Source organism: Martes martes, assembly GCF_963455335.1.
Source record: "Martes martes genome assembly, chromosome: 18".
Classification (NCBI taxonomy): domain Eukaryota; kingdom Metazoa; phylum Chordata; class Mammalia; order Carnivora; family Mustelidae; genus Martes; species Martes martes.
In genome coordinates, this window is record NC_137906.1 from 9,336,866 (window position 1) to 9,360,086 (window position 23,221).

General features: G+C 46.7%; 1 protein-coding gene across 3 annotated transcripts in view; it reads right to left on the reverse strand.

The window, feature by feature from the left end:
- Nucleotides 1-23,221, reverse strand: part of TMEM225B (transmembrane protein 225B) — a 29,167-nt gene continuing 5,946 nt past the window's right edge. Inside the window, exons 3-9 of one of the 3 annotated variants that reach the window (XM_080829956.1) lie at nt 10,017-10,191; nt 8,361-8,439; nt 6,874-7,084; nt 5,215-5,361; nt 4,715-4,786; nt 4,252-4,389; nt 1-350 (exon numbers count right to left, since the gene is read on the reverse strand). In XM_080829956.1, the coding sequence (XP_080686082.1) occupies nt 178-350; nt 4,252-4,389; nt 4,715-4,786; nt 5,215-5,361; nt 6,874-7,084; nt 8,361-8,372 (753 nt within the window). In that variant the 5' untranslated portion in view covers nt 8,373-8,439; nt 10,017-10,191 and the 3' untranslated portion in view covers nt 1-177. Of the gene's footprint in view, nt 351-4,251; nt 4,390-4,714; nt 4,787-5,214; nt 5,362-6,873; nt 7,139-8,360; nt 8,440-10,016; nt 10,192-23,221 lie in introns of all 3 variants that reach the window. The other 2 variants (XM_080829957.1, XM_080829958.1) reach the window with 2 other exon arrangements.

The following is a 23,221-nucleotide window of genomic DNA, read 5'->3' on the forward strand; positions in this document are numbered from 1 at the left end:
CTAATTCAAAAAACTTTTAATAAATTGCAAATACAAGCAAGACAGAATAGCTGTGAGTACAGGGAAGGGGAGCACTGATCTGAGTCACGAAGCTCCTCAGAAGTGGCGGAGACCAGCTGCCCCTTAGGCCTCCGCAGGCTCATACAGCTGAGGACACCTGGAGGATGCGCTCCTGGACTAGATAACCGTTTCTTCCTTCAGCAGTGTCTCCTTTTGTATGGAGCTCAGGTCTCCTCCCAAACTCTCCAGATTCTCCAGGTGGGGGACGCCCTGGGTCTCCTCAATACTCCGGGAATTGGGCAACCAATGGCAGCTAAGGCAGGCTGTTTCTTGGAAGAGGCAGATGGCACCTGGGTAACAGCGAAAGTTTGGGTCAGGTTAGAGATTGAGGTCAGGAATGCCCTCCTCGAATGTGCCCCCTCTGGCCTGCATCCAGCCTCCCTAATTCTCCCCTCCAACAGAGAGTATTACAGAGACAGACGGAAAACAGAATGCATCACAAGACAAGGCAGACGAACAGGTAGATAAACTCACAGAACCAGAGCCAGTGCCGGAGGGCGTCTTAGCAACCGGCTAACTATTAATAGGTAAGAAAACAAGGTTTAGGAGAGGAAGGTCAAACACAAAACCCAGGCCTCTTGATGCCCCGCTCAAGACTCCCAGCGAAGTAAAAGAAAGGAAAAAGAGAATTGATGTCATAAATGGAAATAGTTTGAGTGAATAATAAATGCTGTGTTAAGGTTAAGGCTAAAGGAAAGAGCAACTTTTATGTTCTGTGTGATAGCAGACTACATACTCTCCCACTAAAAAAACCCCAAAAACTTGATGGGAGATATTTCTTCAGAAACCTATTTGTAAGTACAGCATCAAACTGGCATCAGGGTAAGGCATTCTTAGGAACAATACTCTAGTGAAAACAGAAACCTAGAGAGTTTCAGCAAGCATACAATCAGCCTTCACCGTAGGGACATACACTCAACCCAGGTGACCCTGAGTTTCCATTCTTTTGGACATTTGGGACACAAAGTGAGAGGAAAAGCCCAGGGCCTGCTCAAGATGACCAGTCTAACCAGGGTCTGCCATATGGAGCTAGAACTTCAAAGTTAACCTGTATTGACCGAGAATTCATAAACAGAGGCTAGCTGTTCTGTGGGTCTGCAACCAAATTCACAGTACCTGTTGTGATCCTTGGCTAGTTGTACATCCGAGCATCAAACAGGAGCAAATGCAAATCCCTTTTTGAAAAAAACACTTTAGGGGCACCTGGCTGGCTCAGTAGGTTAAAGCCTCTGCCTTCAGCTCAGGTCCTGATCTCAGGGTCCTGGGATCAAGCCCCCACATCGGGCTCTCTGCTCAGCGGGGAGCCTGCTTCCCCCTCTCTCTCTGCCTGCCTCTCTGCCTGTGATCTCTCTCTCTCTCTGTCAAATAAATAAATAAATAGAATATTTTAAAAAACGAAAGGAAGATAATTTCATACAAACAAAATAAGAGAGTGTATCTCTAACTGACCCTCACCAAAACCCATTATAAAGGATGTATTTCAGGCAGAAGGACAGAAGGTCTGAGAAGGGTTGATGAGCAACTAAATTGGTACATATGTGGGTAAATTTAAACCAATAAATATCAAATGCATAAAATAACAACATCAAATGTATAGAATTAAAAAGGAAACGGAAGAAACTAAAATGTACAAATCAGCATATAAATTGGGAAGACATTACACCTTGTATTATTTATAAAGAGAATAAATATGTTGAGGAAGTTTCAACTTTGTTTAGTAAGCATGTTAAAATGACAAGAGTAGCTACTACAAGAATACAAATAGACTGCATGACTTCCAAAATAAAGAGGGAGGAAATATTTAATGAGAACTGTATCGGTAAAAGGCAATCAATTCAAAGCAAGGCAAAAGAGGTGGGGAGCAGAAAAAACTCAAAGCAAAAAGTAAGATAGATGGTAGGAAAAAATACAAATATATCCGTAGTCACAATAAATATAAATCAATAATAAATGCTCCAGTTAAAAAACAAAGATTAGGGGCACCTGGGTGGCTCAGCCGTTAAGTATCTGCCTTCAGCTCAGGTCATGATCCCAGGGTCCTGGGATCGAGCCCCACATCAGACTCCCTGGTCAGCAGGAAGCCTGTTTCTCCCTCTCCCACTCCCTCCCTGCTTGTATTCCCTCTTTTACTGTCTCTGTCTCTGTCAAATAAATAAATTAAATGTTTTTTAAAAAAGACAAAGATGATAAAACTAGACGAAAAAGATACAATCATAAGCTATATGATTACATATAAGTAAAAGATTAGAAAGATCTATAACAGGCAAATACTAGAGTACTATTACTGGCTAGAGTAATACTAGATAAAACAGACTTTCACAAAAGGGATTACTAGAAATAAAAAGAATCACAGCATGCATAATGATTAAAAGTTCAATTCACCAGTAAAACAGAACAATTCTTTTTTTTGCCTTTAAAATCATTTTATACACAATTTTCCCAACTTGTTCTCCCCCTCAGTTAATAGAGCATGAAGGGCCCTCCACATCAATACATAAAGATTTACTATACTTTTTAACAGCTACATAGTACTTCATTACATGAACGTAACATAAGTTTATCTATTTCTCTTCCTTAGATAATGCTGCAGAGAACATTCCTGTATTTTCCCATACTTGCGCTAGTATTTCCATTTCATTGTGTTTTGAAAGGCTTGTTCTGTAGTTATAGTTCCTAGACTTTCTTTCTTTGTGTTGAACTGAAATCTGTATACCTGTGAATTTCTCTGCTGCCACCCCTCCCTTGATGTGGTTTTCCCACTTCCCTGTGAGCATGAGTCTAGGCTTATAAAAATTTGTGAATACAGTTTCACTATACATATATTTGTCTCTTTTACTGGTAAACTTGAACTCACGTGTTTTCACGTGCTTTAGCCTTGAAACAAGTATTATGCGATTAAAATATGAGTTAAGGGGCGCCTGGGTGGCTCAGTGGGTTAAAGCCTCTGCCTTCGTCTCAGGTCATGATCCCAGGGTTCTAGAATCGAGCCCTGCATCGGGTTCTCTGCTTCCCTCTCTCCCTGCCTGCCTCTCTGCCTACTTGTGATCTCTCTCTCTGTCAAATACATAAATAAAATCTAAAAATTAAAAAAAAAGATGTTAAAAATGAATGAACCTTAGAGTTCCTTGCATTAATATGGAAGTTATACTGCTGAATAAACACAGTATGATTACACAAAGTTGTAAAACTAAGTCCTATAATTGTTAAGGACAAACATGTGTACAGTAAAAATGATTATCAGAAACTTCAGAATAATCGGTTTCGGAGGGGAGACAAGAGGACAAGATCACGAAGAGCCACATGGTTGAGAGAGGTGAAGACTTCAAAGATACTTAATATTCATTAATGTTATATAGTTACATAGTTACATAGTTCATCAATGTTAACGAGCCCATTTTTTTCACATCTCTGAAATGAGGATGTGCCTTACAGACTACAGCACCTTATAATTAATGATTCTTGGCATCCTTTTTTCTCTCTCAGTGACACATAAATAAGCATGTAACTTACAAACAATGGACTCCACAAAAACATGGCTAATTCTTAAAACTATATGGTGGAAATGGGCATACAGTTTATTTTTAATTATCTACTTCATATATGATAAATATTTTTACATATTCAATGTATAATAAAATCAAGTTAAAATAGATTATGTCCTGGGTCAGGTTAGTATAGCAGGAAGATTAGGGAAAAGGACAAAATTAGATAGGATGGAGGGTGGAGATGGTGATGGTCTATAAAGATAAGACAGTAAGGTGATGGTGAGGTGAATAAGAATCACAGATTCCAAGACAGAGATAGAGACAGGCACAGAAACTTGTAGGAGTCAGAACAGAATAAGATAGAATATGAAATCTGGAGGTTGGTTCTAAAGTCAGGGAGGACAAGGGTGGGAGAGAGGGCTGAGGCTCGAGAGCAGTGCTGTTCTGTAGAACTTTCTGCACTGAGGGAAATTTCCACATCTGCCCCATTCAATATGGCAGCGACTAGTACATTATAATGTTACCAAACACCTGAAGTGCGGCTACCATGATTGAGGAACTGAACTTCTACATATTTCATTTTAATTAATTCAATAGCCACAAGTAGTTAGTGACTAGAGTTTCGGACAGCACCGCTCTAGAGCGTCCACGGCTCCTGAATCCAGACAGAGGGCAGGGAGAGGGGCTCGAGCCCCAGGACACTCACCAGCCACTATGAACAGAACGATGGCAAAGCCAAGGACGTAGTAAGGCCACTGCACGGAGAACTGGGGGGGGCTGGGCTTCATCCTCAGATTCTGGATCTCCAGGGCATGCAGCAACAAGGCCAGGAAGGCACAGACCCCTGCAGGGTCACAGGGAGGCACTCTTGCTCTCCTCCCATGGTTCCCACCTTTGCTCTTAATCCGACAGAGGCACGTGATCCACACCGGTGGGGCTCCTGTGCGGAGGCTGTTTTCTCCAGCCCACACCTGTGCCCTGTCCGAGCCCGTAACCTCTACCCCACGCGCCTGTCTTTGCCTCCATCCCAACTCATTTCAGAGCCCATGTGCCTCAGCAACCAGGGGCCCCATAACCAGAAATCCCTTTCCCGGGTCCCCTCTGTGCCCGTGCCGTTGGCTGACTCCAGTTGGGGTCCCCTGGGTGCGATGCTTTGGGTGCAACTCAACCTGATTCTCCCACTGTAAGCGTTCCACCTTCTCCATGTGATGGGAGCCTCCTGGGGCAGGGCCTTGGCCAGCCTTTTAAAGTCAAAAGGTTCCAAAGGGCAGAGATGGTGTCTTCCGTCCACTCATCCAAGAAACACTTATATTTCACTCATATTGTATATTTCACTTCCACATTGTCATTCTGCGCCAGATTCTATGACAGTGGCTGGGATAGAGATGATGGCAAAAAAGAACCCCAGACTGACTGATGACCCCAAGCCAACGCAGTAAGGGCTGTGCTAGCTGTAGTGCAGGGGGCCGAGCGGCCCCCGGGGAGAGCGACTGTCATCCTGGGGAGTGGGCAGCCTCAGGGAAGGCAACAGGTAAGAGGGGCCCTAAAAATTCCCCCTCTCCTGACATCACAGAAACTAACCATCTCCCTGCTTTTGGGTCCCCCCACCCCAACCCCTTCCCAAGGCCGAGGCTTGCCTGAGGACAAGGCCTGCCTGCCTCTTCCACACCTGTGAGGAAGCTGATGAAGGCTGACACCAGATTGTGCTTCCAGGTCCTGGGAAACAGCTGAGACGCAAAGGACACCAGGATGAAGGTGGTGAGGAAAGACAGGACAACCGCAGACAGCAGGAAAACGCGGCCGAGAATGATGTACACTGCGGGGGAGGGAAGATGGGCTGCAGCTGGATACCCTGACCCGTGACCAGGGACAGAGCCCCGCAGAGCCTGCAGAGAAGGCCCCCCGGAGCTCACCACCCTCAGTCCCACAGCGCGGCCTGGGACCTCGGCTCCAACCCCACCACTTTGCCTCCGAGAATGCTCTGGTTCCAACATTTTGTTCCCCATGACGTGGAAGTGTATGGGGAAAAAAAAAAAAACTAGATGGACAAACGGTCTTTTCAATAAACAATAAAAATTATAAAAATTGCCTGTGGAAATGTGAAGAATTCTATCAGTATTGGTCACACTGAAATAAGCCCTTGGTGGAAAATCAGAACTTATGCGGTTAAGATGTTCTGAACTCTGGGGGGAGGGGGGGGTTAATGCTTATTTATTTATCCCAGTTAACAGAAGTAATGAAACAGATCCAAAATGGCAGAGCCAGGGTCTCGATGATCCCCTACTATTGGCATGACTCAAACGCACATTAAAACACGTCTGTACGCCCTCCTAAGCATGGAGAGATGGACAGCTAGGGGTGGGGCAAAAAGAAAGAGGTGTTGCTAAAGACCCAAATGTTCTAGGATCTACTCTGGGGTTAAGCCAATCGTTCTCAATCGGGGGCAGTTTTACACCCCCCACCGGGGATATCTGGCCATGCTAAGAGGTAATTTTGGTTGTCGCAACTGAGGGCATCAATCGGGTCGGAGGGGGTAAGGGTGCCGTTAACTGTCCTGCATGGAACAGGAGCGCCCCCACAACAAAGGGTATCCAGCCAAAGTGTCAGCAGCACTGAGGCTGAGGAGCCCCAGATCGAAGAGCACACACAGCGTGGCCCGTCTTCCCCAAAGAGACTTCTCTGATTCTGTCACCAGGAGAGAGTCCCTAAGGACTCTTTCCCAAGAGGCTCACCCCTTTTCCAAGACAGACATCCTCCTGATCTCCCTAAGTCCCTTGTAAAACGCAGCCTCAAGTGCATCCATAGTCCATTGGGCTCATATCCACCTGCTTTCCCTTGAGAATGTGGTACTCGGGCCTGAGCACCTTATCTGCCGGGCTGCCACCTGCAGTCGGACAGGTGTTCAGCACAGGGGACAAGTGGGGGCTGAAATCCAGCCTGGTTTCCACTAACAAGGCTGTTCCCCAGCTGGGAGCTGTGCCCACCCAAAAGGGTCCTTTGTCAGGGGGCTAACAGCAGCCCTGGGAGGTGGCGGAGCCTCACACAGTAAGGCAAGACCCCTGCCCCTCTATCCTAGGTGAAGCCACTCCTACCCCAGAAATCAACTTCCTCACTGACATATTTGCTCCTGACCCTGGTAGTCGACTTGATACTATTAACTTTTTGCTAGCCACGTACTTTCCTCTAACCTAGAGAGCAGAGACTCAGAAAATGTCCTTATGCGCTCACTAAATTCTGTCCTCTCTGACTCCATCTGGTCCTCTGTCACCCAAGTCCCCATGCTGGCCCCATCTCCCCCTGTCCTGTCCCTGCCTCCATCCCTCCTTACCTGATAAGGGTCGAGGCTTCCAGCACTTGATATGGAAGCAGTTCTCAAACAGGCCACTGAAAAACACCTCGTGGGACTCCTCGTTTACAAGCCGTACCCAGAAGGGAAAGATGGAGACCAGCAGTATGAGCAGGTAGCCCAGGGAGGTCAAGGCTGGGGCTACGGCCCACGTGAATCCCTTCATGTCCTTGTTCTCTAAAGTCAGCATCACCTGTTAAGGGAAACGTGAGGGCTTCTCATGCGGAACAAGGGAAGGAGATGACACCTGCAGAAATGTTAGCACATAAGTGAGGCTCCGGAAATGTTGATTTCTTGGCCCAGATAAACTTGACAACCTTACAGACCGCTTCAGCAGATCTAAAATATGCACAAAACGTTTTCTGCCACTGAGTCACTGGGGGATCTTGGACAAATAGGGTCCCTTCTCTGAGCCCCAATTTCCACCTTAATAAATGATGTTGGACTAGGCCAGTCCCAAAGCCCCACCAACCCTAAAGTTCTCACCGCTCGATTCTGTTAACAATCACCCCACCTGCAAAGACCCCCTGCACTGTGCTCCGCAGGCAGCTAACAGCCAATGGCTTTGGGGATTTGAGGATGACGATAGGGGTAGTCATTAGGCCGGGGTCTGAAGTGCAGAAGACAGGGCCCTCGAGAGTGAGTGGGCTGCTCTCTCTGGTCCACACCCTGTGCAATCCCCCCCAGCCACTGGGGCCTCTCCACGGTCCCGAGGCAGACCCCCCCACTGCAGCTGGGGCAGGGAGTGTCTCTGAGGCTGTGGGACCCGCAGAGTGGGGTACACTCATGCACCCCCCCCCCAAAATCTGCTGTTTATAAACACGTGAACAGCTACTCCTCTCTGAGTGCTGCTGTCAGACTGGCTCGGAAACAGCCTCCTGCACTTTCACTTCCTTCCTGTCACTAGATTCTCTTCTTCCCACCTGAACAATCCTTCGCTCTGTCCAAAGCTCCCCTTAGATCTTCCCTCCACCCCACAGGCCACACTGCTCAGTCACCTCACTGCTGGGCCTCAGTTTCCTTGCTCTAAAATGATGGAGGCAGGTAGTCCCGAGAACAGTCCTAGCTCTACAGCTCTCTGGTCGGAGCCATCCCGACCCCCTGCTCCAGGTGGGGCGGAGTCCACTAGACACTGTCAGCAGATGGTCTGCACCCCCGCCTGTTCCCCCGCAACCTCAACTTGCCTAAAACAGGCCTTCGTGTTTTCCCTGTTTTGGTCATGCTCCATGACCACGCGACACCTCCATCTCCTCGGCCTTCCTCCCAGGAAGTCCCCAAGCCCCTACTCGTCCTGCCCCACGCCCACAGGTCTCCCTCCCAAGCAGCTCCAACCTCCGTGCGCTCCTTCCCTCCCCAGGGTGGGGCGGGGGGGTCCCCTCTGCCTCTCCCATAAAGCTCAGCTTGGCCCCATCCACAGCGCCCAGCCCTCCCAGCCACCAGCCACTACCTGTCATTCCGTCCACACTTACCGGACGCCCCATGCCCAGCTTAGGCCAGCAGCAGCAATTCAGGGATGAAAAAAGTCAGGAACTCGCAGGCTCTTGGTAACTAGAGGGGAGAAAGACACAAAAAACAGGTCACTGGGTACAAAGCTTTCCTCCCCCCTACCTGGGTGACTTCAGGGCCAGATGTATCCCAGCGTGCCACCTCTTATCTGTCCCCCCCCCCCCCCCGCCACCTGGCAGCTCTCCAGTGAGGAGGACCTTGCCAGCCTTCTGGAAGAGCCCTTAGCACAGGGATTAGACCACTGCACCCCATGGGCATACAACTTGGGGGATGCACTGATCTCGGCCAGACTCAAAGGGCCCTAGACATGTTAATACAACAGGGAATCTGTAGACCCCTTTGTACTGTTGAAACGGAGAACAGGACAGAAAGACCCCCCCACCGTGGGTCAGCGCAGGGGCAAGGACCAGAAGCCCACACAGCTGCCTCCCCCTCCCACTTCAGGCCTCAGGCCCAGAGTTCAGTTTGGTGACTTGCAAATCAGGAACCAGTGAATTCTTCCTACTAGATAAGCTCATTTGCATGAGTGAGAAAGAGAGAGTGAATGGGGGGGGGGGGGGGGTTCCAGAATTGCTAAAACTTTTAATTTTGCCAAAAGCAGTCAAAACAGAAACACTTGGGTGGCTCAGTGGGTTCAGCCGCGGGCTCAGGTCATGATCCCAGGTCCTGGGATGGAGTCCTGCCTCGGGCTCCTTGCTCAACAGGGAGCCTGCTTCTTCCTCTCCCTCTGCTGCTCCCCCTGCTTGTGGTCTCTTTCTCTCTTTCTCAGATAAATAAATAAAATCTTAAAAAAAAAAAAAGGGCATTCCAAACAAAACAAAAACAACCGTCAGCAACTATTACACTGTCTTAATTATTATTTTAAAAGGACCCAGGAAAGTAAGAGTTGCGGCTCGGTGGAGCCTGGACCAGCCGGGAGCCGCGGGCCTGGGGGATACTTCCACAATCGGGGTTCCCTCTGGGAGAGTCCCGGAGCCACCCTGTAGCAGCCTGGATGCAGCCTTGTTCCCTCCCGAGGCCCCGCGCGGCCCGGGGGTCCGCAGGGAACTGTACTGGGAATGAAAGGGGTGGACGAAAGAAAGTACATCCGGTCGCAACAGTGGGGTACCCCTTTCCCACCAGTGATTCGGGGCAACCTGGGCACCAAACTGACCCCGGTTTGGTCAGAGGATCCTTCCTGCCGACAAGCTTCCTTGGTCTTTCTTTGGCCCCAAAGCCACGGGGACATTTTCCAGACCCCAAAATGGACCCAGATCGACGATCCGCCCCCACCCCACAGTGGGTCCCAACAGCCGGTAGGGTTCTGTGCGGCCTGGAGATGGGGGATTGGGGGCCCTCTTCACACCCCCCTATCCGCGGAGACACCCTGCCCCTCCCTCCCCCGCGGCCTCCCTTCCTTCCTTGGGAACCGTCAGGGTCTCCCGGTCTCCGGGGCAGGGCTTCCCTCCTGGAGGGCCCCTCACCCGCGCCTTGGACCCACGGCCCGGAGTTTCCGTTGGGCCTGGAGGCCCGGAGCGAGAGGATGCGCAGTCTGCGGACAAAGCCCAGGGAGCCCGCGGGGCCGTGCGGAGGGGGGCAGGGGCTCACCGGCCCTGCGACCGCACCCGCCCGCCACTCACCTGGCTCTCGGCTCGGCAGTCCCTGGCCTCCGCAGCTGTTCGCAGTGGGTGCGCTGAAGGGGGTGGAAGCGATCCGGAGCCGGGCAGATCTGAATTCAAATTCCAGCTCTGCCATTACCAGGAGGGCGACCTTGGGTAAGTTACTTCTCCTTCCTGGGTGTCAGTTTTCTCATTCCTGAAACAGGAATGATAATAATAACTCCTCCTGCCGGGCCGAAAGGGCCTAATGGTAAGTGCCTGGAAGAAGGCCCCAACTCCTCAGGACCCTTGATTTTTTTTTTCCCTGATTCAAAATAAAAGAGCTATAAAACACATTCTTGGGGCAACTGGAGAAAGTCTGAATATGGACTGCACTTCAGACAGTATTAGGGAATTAAATTCTTTTTCTTAGGTATGTTACTAGTGTCGCAATTATGTAGAACCACCTTCCTCTTAGGAGAAGCATGACATTGTACTTAGGGGTGAAGGTTATATCCATGGCTCACTTTCAAGTAATTCAGAAAAAAAGTATATGGATAGAAAGCAGGTATCGGAAAACAATAATAATTATTAATCTGAGTAATATATAGGGTGTTCATTTATACTTTTTTCCAGTTTTTTGGTATACTGAAATCTCTCAGATAAAATTATTGTTTAAGAACATATACACAGCAGGGCGCCTGGGTGGCTCAGTGGGTTAAAGCCTCTGCCTTCGGCTCAGGTCATAATCCCAGAGTCCTGGAATCCAGCCCCGCATCAGGCTCTCTGCTCAGCAGGGAGCCTTCTTCCTCTCTCTCTCTGCTTACTTGTGATCTGTCTGTCAAATAAATAAGTAAAATCTTAAAAAATATATATATATATATATACACAAACCTGGACGCTAAACTCGGGTTTATCATTCAGCTACACGGTATCTCAGTGCTTTCTCCAATGACAGATATGATGTTCACTGCATAGTCCTTGCCCTCATGGAGCTTGCAAACTAGCACAGAGACAAGTAACTGAATATCTTTTTTTTTTTTTTCAGATGTGATCGGTGCACAAAGGAACATAGCTACAGGGATTGCAGAGGCAAATATGGTTCAAGGGAAGACCTGAAAGGAGGCAGGATTTAGAAGGAATCTTATCCCCGAAAGGGGACTGCATTGCACAAAGTTTTTCACTGGCTCTACAGCAAGAACTGCTATACAAGGCACACATGTGTGCACATGCACACAGAAAAGCTTCACTTACCTTTGCTACACTCAATGCATGCAAATATTGTCTATCCTGCTCCCGTCCTGCCTGCTTTTTTCTTTTACCCTCAGGGCTGGTTGCAACTCACTATGATAAATGAATCTTATGATCCATTAGTTGCTTTGACCTACATTTGAAAAATACTGTGTTCAAGGGCCCAACGAATTTTAAAATGACTGGAAGGAGTACCCCCAAGAGGACTGAAGAAATCAATGGGCAGAGCTGGGACGTGAAGGATCTTGTAGAATTTCATCCTAAGGGCCATGACAGGTGAGATGAAAGCAGTCATGTTTGGATGCCAGTACCCAAATTCCTCTTCCTCCTCCTATCTTCCCTTTGCCCAAAGACTCCTACCTCTTTAACCAGAGCACAGGAAATGCCTCTCACCCAGGCGTCCCGAGGCTATATACACAGCAAGGCTGGGGGCTACCAGGTCAGCCCCCACTAGGACTGGAAATTCTAGAATGTGTGCATAGGTTTAGGTTATAGCCTCCTCTAGAAATATTTTCATATTTTCCCAGCTCCAGGATAGAGAATGGACAACGGAAGAGTAATTGCCTGCTGGAAAACAGGGTGGACCCCCCTGAGCTGGGGCTCTGACTTCCCCTAGGCTCTGTGCTTCCTTTGGCCAGAGCTCCAAAGGGAAAACCCAAGTCACACAAACTGTAGTTTTACCAGGTAACAGAACTGGGAAGTGAACAGATCCCTGCCCCCTCCCCTCCCCCCCCACCGAGCTTACTGCCCTCAGGGAATCCCCTCAATAGCTGGCTCCAAATCCAAGGCCAGAGCCCCCTCCCACAGCTCCTTCCTCCTGGGACACCCTCTCTCCAATTTCACATGGGGTCCCTGATGCACTCCACAGTCCCAGCCCCGTCCTCTTACTAGCCTTTAGTGACTAAGGCACAGATCCTATGTGGTCTTTTTGTGTCTTTCTCTCAGCACCTGTAAAGCATTAATATCCTCTATTGCATGGGTTCTCAACCTTAGGTGCACATTAGAATTACCTGGGAACTTGGGGCTCCTGGGTGGCTCAGTGGGTTAAGCCTCTGCCTTCAGCTCAGGTCATGATCTTCTGAAAGCTACCCAGGTGATTCCAGTATGCAACCTAAGTTAAGAATTCCTGCTCTACTGGGTCCTGCTGCAGCTAGGAGCTATGAGGGACCAGGGAGGTGGGGTTACTATGGCGTCAGGTGACCAGTCATCCCAGTTTGCCCAGGACCGAACATTTCCTGGTGTGGAATGTTCAGTACTAAGACAGAGAAAGGCCTGACCAACAACTGGGCTGAGTGGTTGCCCTTGTGTTTACCTGAGGTCTAAGGGCTTGGTCAGTTGCCTGGCCACTTGCAATGCTTGTGCCCAAAGAATCAGAGCCCCCACTTTAGTGTTTTGTTTTGTCTTTTTTTTTTTTTAACATTTTATTTAAGTAATCTCTGTACCCAACATGGGGCTTGAACTTACAACTCCAAGATCAAGTCACATGCTCTACTGACTGAGCGAGCCAGGCATCTCCCCCGACCACACACACACACACACACACACCAACCTCAGTGCCTTTGATGCTGCTAGACAAACTCTTTTCTCCCCTTTCCTGGTCTCCATAGACACCTCTGCCCTTAAAGCCTGGCATTTGACCCCACGCACTTGCCTTGTCCTGGGGTGCCCCTCTCTGTTATTCTCCGCCAATCAGAACCCCACCCAGCCTTCAACCCCAACTCATCAAGTCCTGCCTTATCCCTGATGCATCTCAAGACCCCAGAGAAGGAAAGAGCCCTTTCTGTGGTGAAGGGAGTGGGGAGGGACTCAAGGAGAGTCATGTGTCGAGTGCAGTAAGTGGGCACTTGAGCTCAGACCCGACCTCACAGAGGGCAAGTCCATTCTCAAGACATCCAGATGCAAGGTGGTCCTTAGAGCAAGGTGACCCTCAGTGAGTGCTGATAATCACCTATCGATTACAGAGGGAGAAAAGTAGAGGAGTGCAGACAGGAGAGCTGAAATAAAGAAGACTGTGGTGTCTGGTAAACAGATTCATTCCAGAGCCATTCACTTAGTACATGCTGTGTGCCCAGCACCAGACCAGACTTGGGGGCTATGAGACTGGCAATTTTCCATTTTAAGAGTCCACATTGTAAGTAAAATTTTCATTGATAGTTTAGATAATCATTAATCCAAACTAACTGGAGGAAAAATAATTTGATTTTTTTTTGTAACCAAAAATAAGCATTTACTTGGGGTGCCTGGATAGCTCAGTCGGTTAAGCATCCAACTCTTGATCTCAGCTCAGGTCTTGATCTCAGGGACGTGAGTTTGACGGCCGGCCCTCACCCCACCCCACCCCACCCCACGCTGGGCCCCATGGCCAGCATGGAGCCTACTTTAAAAAAAAAAAAAAAGAAAGAAAGAAAAAAAAATTTTTTTAAAAAGCACTTACAACAAAGTAGGTATTTCTTCCAGATACCTAACCTAACAATATACTACCCAGTAGAGGTACTTTTGGAATTTCTTTTTTTTTTTTTTTTTGGTAAAGATTTTATTTATTTATTTGACAGACAGAGATCACAAGTAGGCAGAGAGGCAAGGCAGAGAGAGAGGGGGAAGCAGGCTCCCCTCGGAGCAGAGAGCCTGATGTGGGGCTCGATCCCAGGACTCTAGGATCATGACCTGAGCCGATGGCAGAGGCTTTAACCCACTGAGCCACCCAGGCACCCCTAGAATCTCTTTTAATGATTAAAATATTCATGCTAGGGGCACCTGGGTGGCTCAGTTGTTAAGCACCTGCCTTCGGCTCAGATCATGATCCCAGCGTCCCGGGATTCAACCCCATAGCCGGGCTCCCTGCTCAGCGGGGAGCCTGCTTATCCCTCCCCAGCTCCCTGTGCTTGTGTTCCCTCTCTATCTCTCTCTCATAAATTTTAAAAATCTTTAAATAAATAAATTTAATTAATTAAATATTCATGATAAATGGGTGTTCAAAGTTTTTTAAAATCTTATGGTTCCCAACTGGCTCAGCTAGCTAGTGGAATGTGCGACTCTTGATCTTGGGAGTCATGGGTCTGAGCCCCACGTTGAGTGTAGAGATTTCTTAAAAATAAAAAATATTTTTAAGAGTTGTATCCATTATGTATCACACTATTCAACTGCGTGGCTATTCAACCTTTTCCTGGACAACTATACAGTAGTGAAGCTCTGTCTCAGGTTATGATTTAAATTTTGTTATGAAGGAGTTTGAACCGTGACTTTTTCTCAAAGGAAATCATAAAAATAATTTTTTCAAAAACAGCCAGAAATTAAGCATTCCTCTCTATCTAAACTGAAAATCAGTGTGTACTTGTCGAGAACAGTAAGCACGCGTATGACTAGGATTCAATCAGAGAAGTAAAACCACGAGGACACACACACACACACGTACACACACACACAGCCCAGCAGAGGCAGAGCAGGATCCGGGGGAAGGTAGGTGAGTTGCGGACCCAGCCGCTGCAGCTCCCTAGGGAGCTGAGTCAGCAGATTAGCAACAACGTGGGTGAGCCACAAAAATAATAACTGCTGCTTTTCTTCTGCCCTCCTGGTCTCCTAAGAATCTCCCTCTAGCCCACAAGAACCAGAAAAAAATACAGAAAAGAGAATTCTGGCAAATGCAGTTCAGCCCACGCTGACACATAACAAAGCCCATAACGTGTCATCCTGAGAGATTGTTTGGTCTAGAAAATTTGCCTGTTTATTAAGTGCATTTATGTCCTATAAAACGAAAAGAGAGTCTGCAGAGTAGTCTGCAGAACACTGAGGGGTGAAATGCTGGTGCAAGATCCAAGAGCCACTTCCATTGGTAGTTACAACAAATGGAATAGATGAGATAGGAGAGTTACTGGGTTCAAAGGTCACCTGGCTGCTTTCTTGACCTACAAGTCCAAATCTAGAATTCCCAGATTCTTTCTTCCCTGGGATGGACCTAACTCATTCCATTTTCAGAAGACTATGAAGATGTGGACACCAAACCACAGAATCTCCCTCTGATGCAGATCCTTGACACCAAATCATAGTGTTAACTGAAGGTTCTGCTTAGCCACCACCTTGGTCGTGCCGCATTATGTTCCTTTCCCAGCCCTCTCCGACACATGCTCCTCCAAAGTGAATCTGCTGATGCTGAGTAAAGCAGAAACTCCATCTAAAGGTTTTTGTGCATTGAACACACCCATGAGATTTGTCTACCATCTGTATTTTCAGGTTTTAGTAAGAGCTGAGCCAGCACAGAAGGCCGTCCACCCTCACGAAACCCAAAGGCTTTCTCCCCAGTTGCAAGCTCTGACATTTGATGAGAGCTGAACTCTGACCAAGGGCTCCACCCACTTCATTTCATTCAGTTTCTCTCTTGTGTGGATTCCTAGATGATTGGAAAGGTACGAACTGTACTTGAAGGTTTTCCCACATTCTTTGTATTCAGAAGATTTTGCTCCACCATGAGATATCTGGTGCTAAATAAGATAAGAGCTCAACTGAAGGCCTTCCCACATTCACAACATGCATAAGGTCTCTTTCCAGTGTGAATCCTGTGGTGTTTAATAAGAAGTGAACTCCTACTGAAAGATATCCCACATTTGCTACAATTGTGTAGACTCTCATTGTGTTCAATGAGGTGTGAGTTATGACTGTAAGTTTTCCCACAGTCGTTGCACTCATATGGCCTCTCTTTGGTGTGAACTCGCTGAAGTTCTAGACTTGAGCTCTGGCTGAAGGCCTTCCCACACACGCTACACATATAGGGTTTCTCCCTCATGTGGATTCTCTGGTGTTGAACAAGACTTGAGTTCCAACCAAAAGTTTTCCCACAATCATTACACATATATGGCAGCTCTCCTGTATGAATTGTCTGAAGCTGGATAAGGTGTGAGCTGCGCCAGAAGGTTTTCCCACAGTCACTATATTCACAGGGTTTCTCTTCAGTATGTGTTTTTTGATGCTGAATAAGGTTCGAACTATGGCCAAAAGCTTTTCCACATTCATGATACTCATAAGGTTTCTCTTATGTGTGGATCCTTTCATGCTGAATAAGGTATGAGTTCCACCTGAATAACTTTCCACAAATATTACACATTTGGGGTTTCTCTTCAATTAAGGATTTATGGCTGTTGGATAGAGTTTGTGATGTTATGAAAGTTTTGTCCATATTCACAGAGCCCCTTGTGTTTGTTATGTTCATATTCATCTCCTTTGTGTAGTTGTAGTCCTACTTTGAGAGTTTTCTGCTTTTATAATTAACTGATCCTCAAACCAGGTCTCACCATCTGACAGAAAATATAAAAAAAGTAAAATGTAACAAGAAAAACCCCTGGTAGGGAACAGGATGATCAGAGTATTCCAGAAGTATTTGGTTTTTTAAAAAGTAAGAAAAACATCCTTGCAAAATGTCCTCCAAAAAGATGGATACAAGTTACGCAGATCTGGAGAAAGTGGAGGGGAAACTAAAATTCGGGTTTATGAAGTAGATAACCAGACAGACATACTGGGATTAGCAGAAAGAGAAGCAGAGTTTGAGGGAAGTGGAGAACTTCATCACAGAACTTTAGAAGGGAGGGGCTGGGAGCTACATGTGGGGTGGGGCAGGGTCTGAACAGATAAACTAAAGAGGAGAACCTCACCCCAGAGGTTCTGCCCACATAGCACCCTGGCCACATGATCATCCCTGAGGTACAGGGAACACTCCCTTCATGTATCAGAGACCAACACCTTTCTCACTAGAGTATTTCTCTCTACACTCAGATGTTCACATGCTCACTCGTGAACACAAACTCAGACGTCATATGCATCTTTTAGAAATACTGCAAATGGGGAAGATTTGATAAAGGAAGAGGTGGGAGGAGGAAAAGTTATTTAAAATATGAACCACGGGGTACAGAGAAATATTCCCTAGTTGATTTTGGCTCTAAAAGAATATACAAAAACAAATCCTGTACCCCTGCGTTCAAGGGAGACGGGAGAGGAAAACATCTATTTAACACATTTCTCCCCTTAACTGAAATACGGCTTGCTAAAGCTAGAGAAGTTGTTTTGCAATGAAATTAGAGAAAGGAGGCCATCTGCTAAGAGGGATCTTTATGAAAGGGGGGGGGGGTGCTGAAAAACAGCCAATGCCGCATTTCCATCAGCAGTGAAAGCGTAACACATAAACAGCCCTGAAGTTATTAGTCAATGGTCAATTTAAGAATTTAATAATCATCTGTGATATCACAGAACCATATTCACACTTGTTTTCCACCTCCAAATATGCCCTCATCCTCTGTATGTTCAGTTTAGATACTGTGTTTTTAACAATTTTTCCTTCTGATAAGAATTTTTAAGATCCCCTCTCTCAGTAACTTTCAAACACACAACACAGCATTATCAAGTATAATTGCCAGGTTGTACATTACATCCCAGGACTTGCTTATCTTATAACTGAAAGTTTCTACACTTGAACCCCATTCATCCAATTCCCCTACTCCCACCCCCCACGTTTGGCAACCACCGGTCTGTTTTCTGTGCCCAAGTTGCTTCTTTTTTTTGGATTCCACATATAATTGAGATCACACAGTATTTGTCTCTGTTTGATTTATTTCACTTGGTATAATGCCCTCAAGGTTCATCCATGTTGTTGAAAATGGCAGGATTTCCTTCTTTTTGTAGCTGTACAATATTCCACTGTGTATATTCGTATATTTTTGTAGCCACAGCACATCCGCTTTATCCACTTGTCCACTGATGGACACTTAGGCTGCTTCCATGTCTTGGCTACTGTGCATAATGCTGCAGTGAACATAGCGGTGCAGGTAGCTTTCCGAGACAGTGCTTTCATTGCCTTCAGATAAATACTCAGAAGTGGAACTGACAGATAGGTAGTTCTGTTGGTAGGTCACCAATTTACGTCCTCACCAACACGTGTTCCTTCTTGTCTTTTACACAATAACCATTCTAGCAGTGTGAGTGATTACTGACTTAATGTTTTAACATCCGCTTGTACATGTGTTTAACTACTTCTCTTAACATGTCACACAAATTGCAAACCCTTGGAGAACACCAGTTAGGTCTGAAAAGTTAGGTAACTTAAAAGGAAAGATAAAGGCATCGATCAAGTCTAAATACTAGCTAGGCAGGCCAATTCTTTTTAGCAAGATACCATAATGAACTGGTACTATAAATTCAAGTCACTCACTGGGCACGGTCCCGACAGAACTTTCTGTGGTTATACAGCTGTTCCACATCTGCACTGTCCAATACAGTAGCCAATGGCCACGTGTGGCTACTGACCACTTGAAATGTGGCCAGTGCAACTGAGCAGCTGAACTTTTAATGGTATTTAATTTTAAATCAAATCTTTTTAAAAAACGGAAAGATCAATAGCCTGGGAATGCCTCCATTTGGGCTTGGATTTGGAATACTTCACGAAGCAGGAGACATGCCTTCTGTGGTTGGCTTGGGCAAATATTAAAATGAGGGTTTCTTCTACATCTCCCTGGCCTGGCCTGTCTTTCCAGCCTCGTTCCCCACTCCTCCCCTACACAAAGCCTCTTCTCCTTTCTGTTAGACCATGCTATTTGTTCTCTCCCAACATGTGAAGGCTTAGTATCCTAGAAGATGAGCCTTTTATGTGGCCCACTGGCAGAGAACTGACAGCCGGCCCGACATCTTCAAGAATGTAAATCCTACAGCTCTCAGGTCCTGTTCAATATCACTCTCTCCATTAAGCTGAAGGTGATCCTTCTCCTACAACTCTTGAATCCTTCTCTTTACCAGGCCTGTGACACTTGACTCATTCACGTTTACCTTACTGAGCACCAACAACATGCCAGGTACAGTTCCATGTGCTGAGATAGAGCAGGGGGCAAACAGGCAAAAACTCTGCCCTCTAAGGTCTTTCATTATAGTAAGGGAGCTGGATAGGAAATCTTATAAATTACATACTACTAGATGATACAAGTGGTACAGAGACAAAAGCAAGAATAGAGAGCCAGAGGGAGGGAGTGGGCAGAAGGGTTGTAATTTTACACCCTACGGTCAAAGGAGGGCTAAGAAAATGACACTGAAGCAAAGACTTGAAGGAGATAAGGGTTTCTGGGAAAGAGCATTACACTGGGAAAGAGCATTACACATGGAAGAAATAAATAGCAAGTGCAAAGGACCTGGGTCTTCAAAGTGTCAAGTGTGACTAGAACGCAATGAGCATGGGGAAGAGTAGTGAGAAATGAGGTCAGAGACATAGAAAGGAATCACAGAAGAACATAGGACCCGACAGGCTATTTTAAGAGGTGTCCTTTTATTGGGTGAGAGAGGAAGCCTTGGGAGGCTTGTGACCAAAGGAAGACAAGACCTGACATTTTAACAGGATCACGTTGCCGGCTATGTTGGGAAGAGACAGTAGGGAGGCAAAAGCAGAGGCAGGACAACCAGCCAGGAAGCCACTGCCATAATCCAGATGAGGGATAATGGCACCCTGGACCAAAATGGTGGCAGAGAAGGTGGTAAGAAGTGCCAGGATTCTGGAAAAAAGTGGTGATGATGGTATGGACAGGATTACTGACTGATGGGTATGAATACAGAACAACAAAGTTTTCTCTCTGGGTTGAGTAGCTGGAGGGATTGTGTCCCCTTCTCCTGAAATGGGGGATATTTATGACAGGCGACAGCATCTCCAATAATCTAAAATAAGACATTTCTACGTGGCTCTCATACCCTAAGTCTCTTGAGATCATATGTCTCAAACGTGCTCCTTCCTCTGGCGTATGAGTATTTGTTATTCTGTTCTTTGCAAATCTCCTCTAGCTTTAGCGTTTTCAAAATAAAAAGGGAAGGGGTGACAACGAGCAGTTAACTCCCTTTTCTGCCCCCACATCCACTCAGTAAATAAGTACTATTGCTTCTACCTACAACACACTCCTTGGTTTTTGTCCCTATCCTCCTATTATCACTAGTAACAGCCTAAGTCGGATCCTAATCACCTCTCACCTCCAGTACCACACTCAACAAATCATATTCTCTCCCTTGATATACAATGCTCACCAGCTAGCCGCCTATTAAGAAAAGCTGGCATAACATACTTCAATATCTACCAAACGAAAGCTAAGCTCCTTGGCCCGGCATTCCTTTCCCCCAGTCTTACTCCACTCTGCCTCACAGACTCACCTTCTATCACATCGCCTCTATGCTCCAGTCAACGTGAACAGTTTCCTGGCCATGCATATCCCCTCCCACGTCCTTCTCCTCCACCTATCAAAATCCTATTCAACCTTCCAGACCCCAGCTCAAAGGCAGCCTCCTTCCTGAAACCTAACCCTACCCTAATCCCAGCTGGAAGAGAGCTCGCCCTTCAATCTCTAAAGCATTTGCTTTCTGCCTCCTTCATAGAGTTTAACCACATCGTCTTGGGGCCTCTCCTTGGAAGTATTTTCAGTTGTGTGTGTTCCCTTCAATTTATATTGAAAGTATCTCTAGATTAAAAGATGTCTTCTGGGGCACCTGGATGGCTCAGTGGGTTTAGGCCTCTGCCTTTGGCTCAGGCCATGGTCCCGGGGTCCTGGGATTGAGTCCCGCATTGGACTCTCTGCTCTGCAGGGAGCCTGCTTCCCCCTCTCCCTCTGCCTGCCTCTGCCTGCTTGTGATCTCTGTCTGTCAAATAAATAAATAAAATCTTTAAAAAAATAATAATAAAATAAAAGATGCCTTCCAGGGACGCCTGGGTGGCTCAGTGGGTTAAAGCCTCTGCCTTCGGCTCAAGTCATGATCTCAGGGTCCTGGGATCGAACCCCGCGTCAGGCTCTCTGCTCAGCAGGGAACCTGCTTCCCTTTCTCTCTCTCTGCCTGCCTCTCTACCTACTTGTGATCTCTGTCAAATGAATAAATAAAATCTTTAAAAAAAAAAATGATGTCTTCCATTTCTTTGTCTCCAAGCTCAGTACTATGTAAAGAACCCTGCACACAATTCGGCGCTTCAAAATGCTCCTAATTAGGGTGCCTGAATGGCTCAGTTGGTTAAGCATCTACCTTTGGCTCAGGTCATGATCTCTGCATCCCGGAATCTGGCCCCACATCAAGCTCCCTACTCATTGGGGAGCCTGCTTCCTCTCATCCCCACTCATGATCTCTCTTGCTATCTCTCTCTCTGTCTCAAATAAACAAAATCTTCAAAAAAAACCAAACAAACAAAACTGAAAAAATGCTCCTGATTATCTCCCAGCAATCCAGAGAAGAATCGCTAAGTCACTGAGGGGCCCAAACAGACCATCTGTAAAACGTCTTCAGGACTGAGGCTCAAACAGAACTCAGAGAGATGTATCTCCTCATGGGTCAAACCACTTACAGAAAAAATATCAAAAACTTGGATTCGAACCCTGGTAGAGAGTAGGACCTTCTGGAATGCCTCAGCAGACAGTGGACAGGCTGAGACAGACCTCGAGAAGCCCAAGAAGAGAACAGTTGTCCCCTGAAATAAACAAATCAAATGCGTCCCTGTGGACGAAGTTTTTTAAAAAAAAAAAGTTTCTTCACTGATCTGCTTCTAATTTAAAGGGAAGGGGGGAAAGTAGTTCTTCTAACCCTAACTACAAAGCTGTGGGATCCCAAGTATATTTACTTCTAACAGCAGAAGAAACGAGCATTACTTATTGTACTGGGTCCAACAGTGCCGTTTCCCTGCCCCACCCCCCCACTGATTCATGTCCACCTGGAACCTCAGATATGACCTTACTTGGAAGCGGAGTCTTTGCAGAGTTAAGATGAGGTCAGAATGGATTCGGGTGGGCCCTAAATCCAATGACTGCCATCTATATAAGAGAAACGAGAGGAAGATTCAGACATGGAAAAACACACTGGAAAGAAAGCCATGGGACAAGTGAGGCAGCCTTAAGCGAAGGAGCACCAAGGATTGCTGGGGACCACCAGAAGCTGGGAACAGCCAAGGAGGGATTCTACCCTAGAGCCTTCAGAGGCAGCACAGACTTCGTAGACTTCTAGTTTGCAAAACTGCAAGAGAATACAGTTCTGCTGTATGAAGCCATGAAGTTGTGGTAATTCCTTACGGAAGCCCTAGGAAACGAATAGACTCCCTGTTTGATTTAACCAATCAGCAAATATACATCCCACCTACTACATGCAAGATACCAGAGAGGGCTTATAAAGGTGCTTCAAAGCACAATCAGGAAGGACAACCCCTACCTACGTGAAATGGAGATGGCAGCCTCAAAGAATGACATTGAGCTGGATCATGAACTATGATCAGGATCAACAAGATGAAGAGTATTCCAGGCAAAAGTAACAGCATCTGCAAAGGCTCAGCAACATGGAGGGGAACACTAAGTTTAAGGAATAATTTAAAAAAAGAAGAAAAGAAAAGAAAACCTCCATGTGAGTGAAATATATGGCCCATGTGGGCAGGAAGCCAGAGATACAGCAGAAAAATAGAGGAGAACCAGACAGGGTACCTGGGAGGCTCAATCCGTTGGGTGTCTGACTCGATTTCGGCTCAGGTCATGATCCTGGGGTCATGAGATCAAGCCCACACTGGGCTCTTCGCTGAGCACAGAGTCTGCTTAGGATGCTGCCCTAAATCCAGTCGTGCTTTCTCTTTCTCTCAAGAGAGGAAGGAAGGAAGGAAAATAGGAAAAGGGTAGAGCCAGATATGAAGAAGCATATATGCCACACCCAGGGCTCTGCACAGAGACTGACTTGATCAAATTTGTTTCCAGGGAAATTCATTCTGGCAGCAGATGGAGGATAGCCTAGAGTAGGGCACATGGCCAATAGCATAGGGATGTGTCAGCGCTCCAAGAAAACTAGAATGGGTCTAAAGTGAGGAAATGGCAGTCACAGACAACAGAATCAGGCCTTTCTGAAGAAAAACTGACAGGATTTGGTGGTGGTTGACTGAATATGGAGGGAAGGAGAATAGTAGACTACAACTCCAAATTTTCCAGCTTAGGAAAACCAGTTACTAAAATTAACCAAGGTAGTCACTGGAAGGTAGGGAG